Source organism: Onthophagus taurus, chromosome 2, assembly GCF_036711975.1.
Source record: "Onthophagus taurus isolate NC chromosome 2, IU_Otau_3.0, whole genome shotgun sequence".
Taxonomy (NCBI): Eukaryota; Metazoa; Arthropoda; class Insecta; order Coleoptera; family Scarabaeidae; genus Onthophagus; species Onthophagus taurus.
Window position 1 is genome coordinate 17,579,859 of NC_091967.1, and position 11,444 is coordinate 17,591,302.

General features: G+C 29.5%; 1 protein-coding gene across 5 annotated transcripts in view; it reads right to left on the reverse strand.

The window, feature by feature from the left end:
- The window catches only part of LOC111428801 (probable RNA methyltransferase Y17G7B.18), a 54,339-nt gene extending 48,152 nt beyond the window's left edge, over nt 1–6,187 (reverse strand). For 3 of the 5 annotated variants that reach the window (XM_071194407.1, XM_071194406.1, XM_071194405.1), the window contains exons 1-2: nt 6,012–6,187; nt 5,789–5,814 (exon numbers count right to left, since the gene is read on the reverse strand). In XM_071194407.1, the coding sequence (XP_071050508.1) occupies nt 5,789–5,814; nt 6,012–6,172 (187 nt within the window). In that variant the 5' untranslated portion in view covers nt 6,173–6,187. Of the gene's footprint in view, nt 1–5,788; nt 5,815–5,878; nt 5,923–6,011 lie in introns of those variants that run through there. The other 2 variants (XM_071194408.1, XM_071194409.1) reach the window with 2 other exon arrangements.
- Nucleotides 6,188–11,444: the final 5,257 nt, after the last annotated feature.

Consider the following 11,444-nt stretch of genomic DNA (forward strand, 5'->3'; position numbering starts at 1 on the left):
TCGTTATAATTAATGATGTTAACAATAGGTCAACTTATGAAATTAAAACTTTGAATATCTCGAAATGGTCCATTTTCAGACCTGTGTTTGTTAAACTTTTTTTGTCTATTTTCGATCAGAGGATACGCTGATGCAGTCTTGTACAATCGTTGCGGGACACCTGTATACAATACCTAGGCAATTTATAGAATACCTAAAATTTAGGTAATATAATATACAGGGTGTTTCGGTGACTCGGGGAACAAATGTAACCATATATACTAGAGTGAAAATGATGACGATTCATGTAAAAAAAATTAGTAAAAGTCTTCAAATTTCGACGATACAGGCCATCAAAGTTAGGAAATTTTAACACATTTTTCCAAGTATCTTAAACACTATTTACAGTAAAGCGTTGAAATTTGGTACAGTGTAAGTCAATGTCATGTAAAATCGTTAGGCAATTTATGAATTGGATCGGTCATCGGGAACAATGCTATACAGGATGTTCCTAAAGTTTGTTTGTTCAGAACTTTTTTATTCTATCATAACAGTACATTTATGTTTGCAGTTTCTAATAGCAAATTTAGTTTAGAAACTTTTATTACTCTTAGATAATATTGATTAAAGGCACCGTTTTCGCGTTAAATGCAAAAATGTTGGGTTCCGATTTCATTAATAGCACTAAAAAAAAAAAGAAATCCAAGTTTTTGAACATTTCCTTTAGTATTTTTTATTACTTGTCTTGTTATTTTATGTATGTTTTTATTATTCCTGTTAGTGTTGTCGTTTTTTTGTTTATTTTTTGTTGATTTTTAATTTATTGTTTTCGAATTCTTTTATTAAACCAACTAAAACAAATTAAAAATGAGATTTAGCTAAATCTACACTTGGACATGTTGCATACATAATAGTTATGACAGCTCAGTTCGATTTTCACTTGTCATTGCCAATTCAGATTATTTATTTATTTCTTTTTTTTAGTGTTATTGAATTCGGAGCCTAACATTTTTGCATTTAATACGAAAACGGTGGTTTTTATCTATATTCTCTAAGAGTGATAAAAGATTCTAAACTAAATTTACTATTAGAAACTGCAAAAATAAATATAGGGTTATGATAGAATAAAAAAGTTCTGAGCAAACAAAGTTTAGGAACAGCCTGTATAGCACTGTTCCCGCGTACCAACTCAAAAATTGCCTAATGATTTTACGTGATATTAGTTTACACTGTACCAAATTTCAACGCTTTACCATAAATAGTGTTTAAGATATTTAGAAAAATGTGTTAAAATTTCCTAACTTTGATGGCCTGTATCTTTGCAATTTGAGGACTTTTACTAATTTTTCTTACATGAATCGTCATCATTTTCACTCTAGTATACTAGGTTACATTTGTTCCCCGAGTCACCGAAACACCCTGTATGAAATATTATTAATTTTACACTTTGCCTAAGTATTCTATAAAATACCGAATGCGAAGCCGGCAATGTGTAAAAAGCGAGAACTGAAGAGAGAGATTTTTTTACTTACTCAATTCTGAGAGGCCAGTAGATCTACGTATTGTTTTTACAGAACTATTTTCTTTCCTAAGTTTTTAATACTTATTACTTGATTACTTAAATGACATTATGTTAGTTAACCCAGAAAAATTTTAAGTTTAATGTAATTTAATTGTGATTACTATAGTTACAGAAAGGTACTAGGAGCTTTTTTTTTGGTACAATAACTTATAGATTATAAAAAAGTTTATTATGAGCAAAAATTAATAAATATAGACCGAAATTTATTTATTTTAGACGTTACCGGTCGACCAACAGGTACTCTATGTAATCCCGAAGAATTGTATACATTACCTAGGTAAAGTATCTAAGGGACAATAACCTTCATAATATTTCATATATTGCCTAGACACCCCTGGTATTTTATACATTACCTAGGCATTGTATAGAGTACCTGAATTATACAGATTGACGGTAACATATACAGGCTGTCCCGAAACTCAACGTCAAGTGGGCACCGGGTGAGAGGCCAACTCATACCTGTTCTGGTAAAAATAAGAAAAAAATTTTATGTCTCTTAGTTAAGTGGTAATAGACATATTTTTGAAAATGTTAAAAATCGTTTCATTTAATAGTGATTTTTTTAATAATGTAGTCCTTATGAACCATGCTACTATAGCAGTCACAAATCAAAGAACAAAAGTCGTTAGTTTTGCAAAAAAAAGTATTAGTTTGATTGAGTTAAGGTTGAAAGAATTTATGTCTATTTAGTTTGACACACGATTTCTAAACAACGGAGTACCTTTGGCAAGTTATTTTAAAAGATGGCCTGTTTAATCAAAATTCCAAAATGCTATAACACTTACCATTTTTTTTTCCAAAAACATATTATTGCTTGCTTTTCTGCAAAAAACGCGTAATTTAAAAAATTCATACTTTCGTATGTTATTTATATTTCCTCCAAAATAATTTAACAAGTTTGTTAGAAGATGTGCCACTCAATATCTACAGAGAAATGTGGTCACAACAAGATGGTTGCCCAGCTAATTATGCTCCTGTACGGTATTGCATACAGAATAGCCAGAAAGATAGATTCGACGTCTTGGTTCGATTACGTAGCTTCCTCGTTCTCTGGGCATAAATTCCCTTGATTTTTTTATTAGGATTGCATAAAAGAAACAGTGTATTAAAAACCGATTGAAAATCTTGCCGAACTGTGCCACAATATTTATACAGCAGCAGAAGAAATAAATGCAAAGAGATTTGCACAACTAGTAAGAAGATCATTTCTGCGACTATGCAGAGTTTCTATTAGTGCCGACGGCAAACAATTTGAGTATTTCTTTAGTTATAAGAAAATAATGCTTTTGTTTGTTTAATTTTGTCTTTAGGTTAATCTTATTTGAAGCAGTCCTTTTCAAAGACATAAGAGCAACCATTTTGTTGAAACCACGTTTTGTAGTTCGTAGATATTGACTGGCACATCTTCTAATAAAGTTACGAGGAAATAAAGAGTAAATACAAGTAGCATATGAAAGTATGAATTTTTTAAATAACGTGTTTTTTGCAAGTGCTGTACCATTTTGGAAACTTGACTAAACAGGCCATCTTTTAAAATAACTTGCCAAGGGTGTTGTACTACTCCTTTTTTTTTTAGAAATCGAGTGTCAAACTTAATAGACAAAAATTCTTTTAACATAAACTCGATCAAACTAATAGTTTTTTTTGCAAAACTAACGACTTTTGTTGTAATTACAAGGAATACATTATTAAAATAATCACTATTAAATTGCGAGCATTTCTGACCGTAGTACCTAAAGATATGATGTACGGGAACGATTTTTAACATTTTCAAAAATATGTCTTCAGGCATAGAATTTTTTTCTTATTTTTACCAGAACAGGTATGGGGTGGCCTCTCAACCGGTGCCCGCTTGACGTTGAGTTTCGGGACAGCCTGTTATACAAAATGTATAAGATGGAGTCAATGGTTATCCATAAATTTCAATATTATTTAAATCTCAATCGTCGGTAGCAATAAAATTAACAATAGGAGCACAAAATTAGCACGTTTTAATGGTATTTAACAGACGAAAGAATAATTGACGATGCGGATTAACCATGATAGAGTATGATGAGATAAGTTATGAGGATGTGGGAGTTCGAAGAAAGATGCGAAAGGAACAACTTTAAATCGAGTCAAATGCAATATGGCTTAAACGAGAGCCAAAATTCAGGTTTAATACCAGAAATAAAGAATTCAGGTGATCCATGTTGTAAGTATAAAATAATTTTAAACAGAAAAATTTAACTTCAAACTTGTTTTTGTTAAATATGCGCAGTACATGTTTCGAGAAAAACCTCTCATCTTCAGCTGAATCTAATATAAAGATTGGATACGACATTAATATACAATATTGGATGCAATTAAAACTTACGTCATAATTAACTATATAAAATTTATGTAGAATGTGAAAAAAATCATAATACCAGTCGATTAACTACAAAAAACGAATTAAAATCGATTACGAATAAAAAACTTATTAAAATATTAAAAACTTACTAAAAATAGAAGAAAAACGAAAAATAATTTGAGAAAAATTGCAAAATGAATGGTGGACCAAAAGAAGAGACACGACTGACAACTAACACGACAATCAAGGTTACGAAAAAACTATAAAGGAAAACTTTATTTACAAACCTATCAAATATAATCACTTCACTTCCCAATCTAGATTCATCTTTTCTAAATACAGCATGTCCGGAAATGACGTGTACAACGCAAGACCACAAGTACCTTGACCAAAAATATGATGATTTAACTAAACTTATCTATATACAAAATTGCTTAGTTTAGTCACTAGAGGGCTTTGAAAATTCATGATGAATCAAAGATAAAAGGCAAAACGAAAAATGCGAATACAGCTGTCAAGTTCAAATGACAAACTGTTTTTGTTTTTAAAATTAATTATACCTAGTCAACTATTAAAAAAAACATTTTTAATTACCTTGCATCACTCATTCGCGCTTATGGGGATTTACAAAATATTTTTTTGTGGCTAAACCGTTCACCCAATAGTTTCTAAATTAAAGTAACTGTTCAGAAAAATAAAATGGTAGTGTTTGTACAGGGAGTTAAAAAGATATGGATGCATAATTTATTGTTACAAAGTTTTTAAACACCCTATAATTTTTGAAATTAGAGTTTATTCCACAAATAGCTGTAATCTACTGATACAAATGGATGACCAAAAAATGAATAAAATCCATCGAGGATTTTTCGACTTATTTAAAAAAAATTAAAAAACATATTATTTTTAAAGCCCTCTAGCGGCCAAACTAAGCAATTTTGTATATAGATAAGTTGAGTCAAAAAAAAATATAGTATAGCAGACATTAAAATTGGCTATTTAAAACTAATAGGTTTCAACAGATGGCACTATAAGATACAAAAATATTAGGAGTGTAAATCGTTTCTCGGGATTTAAGACTAAACAATCAATTTTCTAAAAAGTTACAAAGATTCACAAAATGTTTGTTATTCCGAGAAGTCTGTGCATTATATTTTGCATAGTCACTTGCCAAAATAAGATTATTGCTCAATAAATCGCCCAGGGCATCGTGCTTTGATCACCCCTGTATAATTAAATTATTATTTAATATTTTTTTATTTAAATTGTATTCAAATGAATCACACAAATTATCATAAATTATTTTATACTATGAATAATGTCATACTTACATTCTTTTAATACAATTAATACTTAGTTATTTATATTTTTTTTCATAATTTCAAGATAATATATATAGTTTAATCCTTATATACTAAAAAAGACGTGTAACAATCGTAAAATCTTATAATGATCATTATTTGTTACCATCAATAGTTTTTACGACACATAAAGTTGAAAATCATGAAATGTAATTGCGTAAGTTTCAATTGAAGATTATCACACAAGTTTCTTCAACACGTTGTGACAAGATAACTTTCTCTCCAACATTTTTTTGTTAAAATAACAAAAAATGTAAGTAAAATATGTGTAAAACAAGGAAACATCTTCAAATAAACAAAGAAATATACCATATGAAATGTTTACATATTCTTTTCCTTTCAAATAGAAAGCACATGTTCGATATTAAATCATTATAACACAACCTCGAGTTAAAAAACACAAAAATAACTTGTGAAGAATACACTTTTTTACCACCCTGTATATAAAAAAGAAAAAGTTTTTGAGGTGAGTTTTTCTTTGAACATAATAAATCAATTAAACCCCGTTAGAAAAAACTTAAAAGATAAATAACTTACCAAACAATTTGTGGTTAATTAAGTACCTTGAAATAAATAATAGTTGTTAAAAGTTGTAGAAGTATTAAATATAAAAACTTATTCAAATACCTCCCGCAAAAAACAAACTCGACGCGCATGCGCACAACGCACCCAAACATGTACACCACTGCAGTGACTTAATTACGGAACGGTTTTTCGTTAGTTTATGCGAAAATATCGATTAAAAACGTAAAAAACTTACCGTCGACGGATTCCGCGCGTCCTCCGGCGCCAGTTTGTACAGATCGAAATAATTGAGGGCTCAGCGTAACGGCTGAAAATTCGTTTAGATTCACGAACCACTTCCTTATAGCTCGCTGTCACAACGACTACAAATCGTTGCGATGAGAACGCGTCCTCCATTTTCTTTCTTGTTATCTTCGGCGGCTGCGCCCGAATATATCCGACATAAAACGAAATCCGATCTTGGTGGCAACAAAATCGAATTAATTTATTTTTAATTATTAAAAAATATTATGTTAATAGTAAATCGCATAATTTTTCGTTTTTATATTAATTGAAAAGATAAATCGGAGTTAATTTAAATGAAAAAAGTGTTTTTGAAAACTTTTAAGTGTCAATTTTGATTTTTGACAGAAAGTTAGTAAATCATTTCAAACGTATTATTAATAATTTACATTAAAAATATTTTTTGTTTTTAATTTTTTTATTAATTAATGTATTTTGAAACTATAATTTAAAACTATAAGTATATTTAAGTTTAAAAAAAATATTTTTTTTATGGTAATAATTGTACTTTTACGTAATAGATGGCGCACTTCTAATTGACATTGATAAAAATGTATAGTGAACACAAATAGTTTGCAAGCAAATTGAAGACCAAAATATAAAATAAATTTCTTTTTAGACTTACAACATACTTGACAACAATCCAAAAATTTCACCAGTTGTTGCAAAATTCTAAGTTATATTTGCTAATTTTAGAAAATTTTACAAAAAGAATGCGTATTTCAATTTAAGGAAAAATATATGTACAGTTGCTCACAAAATTGAGTATACTTATAATTAAAATAATGATTTATATACAGGGTGATTTATAACATACGGAAACTAAAAAGATTTTTTTAATAACGTTTTGTTCAAAACTTAATAGTTACGTAAATATAGTATATTAATCTTTTAAATAAGTTAACGTCCATACTTTTGAGAACTTCTGATATTTCGTAAAGAACAATTAAAATACTTGTCAAAACGCCAACCTCACTTTTGAAGGAGCTGTACAACTAGACACTTTATTGTTTCAGTAGTTTTGTTACTTTAGCGAGATGTTAATTTATGGAACATCTAGTAATAATGTTATAATTGCAAAATTACGAAATCGTTAAAACAAGTATTTAGCCAGCTGCAAAGGAAAGTTCGCCAAATAAAGTTCTGGGAAACCTCGAGTTAGTGAGAAATTTAACAAGTTCTAGTACTTGGATCTGCATCAACAATTTCTAGAATTTCTTCTTCTACATTCATATCTGTTTGGTCTACTGCCACCAAGACCTTTCTTAACTTGCAAATTTTCTGTCTCTCTTCCCCGCTGGACTAACCGAAGAAAAATATTTTCTGAAAGCATCTGTCGATTTGCAACTCCATAAACAATAAGCTTATCTACGTATTCCTCCTTACTACAAATTGCCATTGTTCTAGTTTTGACATTAAATGACATCGTTTAATTTAAATGACATTGTCATTTATGGAGTTTAGTGAAGGAAATATGACAAAATTTAGTTATTTGGCCAAATTACACCACAAAGTTAGTAGTTTTCATGCCACGGCGAATGCAGGTGATAATTGACACCAATGGAGGACCTACAGCGTATTAAAACATAATACCAACCTAAACTTAAACATTTTTGCTCAATTTTATGGTGTTAATTTCGTATCATTTGTTATTATTGTGATTATTTTATTTGGAAAACTGAATTATTTGAAATATTTACAATTATCTATTATTCCCCTGTATACTTAATTTTGTGAGCAACTGTATACATATTTTGAGTTAGAAATAAAACCCAAATAACATACAAAATGTGTTTATTTTAAATTATGAAATTAGTGTCAAGTCTTTGAGACAGAATCGTATTATTTCACTATTTCAGTTTATTCAGAATGATTTTAGCATCAAATTTTTTTTTACATCTCCGAAGGCACAGCCAGGATTAGATGATCCGCGAGCAAGATAACATAGAAAATTGAAGAATATGATATTTTGTTTTTAAAATATTTACAACATAATTCAATCGTATCCTTAGTTTGTTACAAATTAACACCACAACAACAAATAAAAATTCAAATATTGATAATTCGATGAAATCCGTTCAAAAAGTAGTTGTAGCGAGATATAGCAAGATGTATTTAGTTAAAGAGACACGAAATAGTAAAATACGTAGATTCTGTGTTATCAATCAAAAAAAAATGATTATCACTATTTTATAAATTTATAGAATAATACTAATAACGAAAATGAAACATTATATAATACATTTTGGTACAAAGTAAAAAAAAATTTAAGGAGAAATTAATATTAACATTTGAACATTGTTTATAACTATATACGTTACGGTAAATGTGCGTATTTAAGGAAATGTAAATATAAATTTGAGACATATAATTAAATAACAATTAAGTTCAATGCCTAGACTTTTAAGGGAATAAGCCGTTTGAAAATCACCACATTTACCGTAACATATATAGTTGGTTTGAAATTTAGTTTAGCGTTATGAATACCAGATGAATCAATTTTCTCCTAAAAGTTATTTATGCACACTTTTTTACTTAACATTGTTTCGCAACTTTTGATATTAACAAAGAAAAGAATTCTTTTTAATTTCGTATCTAAAATCGTCAAAATATATATAAAATACAATATTACTGAAATGTTTTTGTCATGCCAATAATAAATAATATCAAATTATGATGATGTTAGCTATGACATAACATGAAAGCCTACTTAATCCTAATAAATAAATGTTTGTACTTATTTAAGTAGTTGTTCAGTTGGAATGAAAACTTTTTGATCTTACAACCTACTTCACAATTGACGCTAAACTTCAACGTAAACATTAACCTTTTCGCGCCGAACGGATCATGAGTCCCAAAAATTTTCTTGGGGCCATTTCCTCACTTCTTACAACAACCGGATGTCCCGGCGTAGTAAATTAGTGTTATTTCCAGTTCAAGTTATATTCTGCGTTTAATTACTTATTTTACCATTAACGAGGTATCAAAATATGAGAATTCTGCGATGCCAAGACAAATTATGTATAATTTCAAATTTTGGAAAAGATCTTGAAAAAAAGTTACACTACCGGGTGTCACAGTCAATTTTTAGAAAAATACTAAAATTGTGTTGGTACTTAGCAATAATTAAAATTGAAAATGAAAAGTGGTGAAATACTATTGACTTAACCAAGTATCTAACGGTACTCCAGTAAAAAACAGAAAATGGTAGAATAAATTGTTTTATAAAATACTGAAAGTTGTAATTATACCAGACTACAAAGATTTTTTAATAATGCAATATTTGCTTTACATCTTTTGATACTTTGAACAATAAACGCGTTTAAATAAACACTTGTACTTTCTATAAAAAAGTTAATGTTTCAAAAATAAACTTTATATCATAAATTAGACTAACAACGCTAAACACATCGAAGATTAGAGATGTAAAAGTCACACACTAAGAGAATGAAAATTTATCTTCACCAGCTAAGAAATAATGCTATTGATACCTTCTTCTCTGATTATATGTAAAAATTATTAAGTACAAGTGATTCCACATTCTGTGCATATCATCGCGATTCTCTAGTATAATCTGTCAGCTGTAAAATATAAAATTTTGCGATTTAACCTTGGCTAGTAGGGGTTGTTACCATATCAAGAACATTATTACGAGTTGTTGGTATACAGTAATTATTAAAACACCAAAGTTACGAAGTATTCTTCAATGGGCGAGAAAGCTTCTTGTTGAATTGGAATACTTCTACACTTATTGCATACAGGAAGTATTAAATATTACTAAATTGTACTTTATGTACTGCTTGACCACGTTTATATTTGTGGATCCAAATGGAAGCGTTTCGGCGGCAAATAATTCATCTCAACCATAAGACATAACTTTCTAACTTTGTTATACAAATAATTATTGTCTAAAAATGTCTATCGTCTATTATATACCACAAGCTACCTTAGCAACATCACAATTATTATTTATTAAGGCCGGTTGTACCACCTTTTGATAAATTTATCTTATAGATAAACCCATCTACTAGCCAATCAGAGCGCGTAAAATAGCCGTTATCGTGGTAATAATCCCTTAGATAGCTTCACCAGAAGATGGTAATAACGAGCATTAGCCAATGAGAGCGCTTAAAACCGCTGTAACCATGGTAGTTATCCCTTAGATGGTTTATCAGGAGGATGGTATAACCGGCCCTTAGTAAAGTTATAAAGCTTTGTCTTCAAAAATTAAAAAATCCTGTTACTACAACAACCAAGTTTGTATTTGACAGTTCAGATCGATTCCACTACAGCTAAGGTCTATCTAGTGATATAAAATTTTGCTACTTTAGTAACGAAATAATTGTTTTCAAAATTATATTATCTCATAGCTGAAATATGAGCATAAAAACACAGTAATTTAATTGTACAGATATTTATAGATCAAACAAAACGCTGAGACGTTCAAACAGCAAAATTTTAAGAACCTTATAGTATCATCTTCACATGTCATATGTCATGGACAGAGATGCGAAAGGGATTTTATCTGCTATGAGTTGAGCAAGTAGAACCGCTCGCATTTCTGTCTATGGTACATGAAATGTGTAGACGGTAGTACTTTGGGGAGTGTAATGAGCAAGGCCCAGATAATTTAGGAAAGTAACTCTCAAAAGCTTCTCCCTCCAACCTCAATGTTGAAAGCAGCAACAAAGCAACGTCGCTGAACATTGAGGTTTGATCATTGATTACAGTACTCTTCAATCCATTAACTTTAAAGCTGTTCAAGGAAGACACTGGGGAGAATACTAAGTTAATCTCTCTTTAAGTTTCGTCTTGAAATAGATAATTAAGATGAATTATGGTGATATAATTTGAAAAGTATTTAGACCTTAATATAAGAACTTAGCAAATCCATTTTCAATCATATTTCAACCACTAAGTAATAAATATTAATTGATCAAGCGAAAATAAACCGTTGTTCAGTGAATGATTTCTTGAAATAGTCATATCTCTAATCAATTTTGTCATATTCCAGTTAATCACTGTGCCAACTATACAGGGTGCTTCAAAAAACCGCTGACAGACTTCTAGGGCAGCTAATACATCAAAAATTAAGATGAAAAGTCTTAATATACATGGGGTCGCAAATGTCTCCTTAACGAGATATAGCGGGTCAAAGTTTCATTAAAATTAAACATTATCTGCAATAAAAAACACTTTTTTTGAAATATTTTCAACTCCACTGCTAATTTTGTCAAACGGGCAGTATTTTCGTGTAAAGTGATCAATTATCTATCAATTGGTCTCTTACAAAACTTTGATCAAAGCAATAGTTTTGAAGAAAAACACGTTTGTAGAAAATTTGTTAATCCAATCAAAAACTGTTGCTTTAATCAAAGTTTTGTAA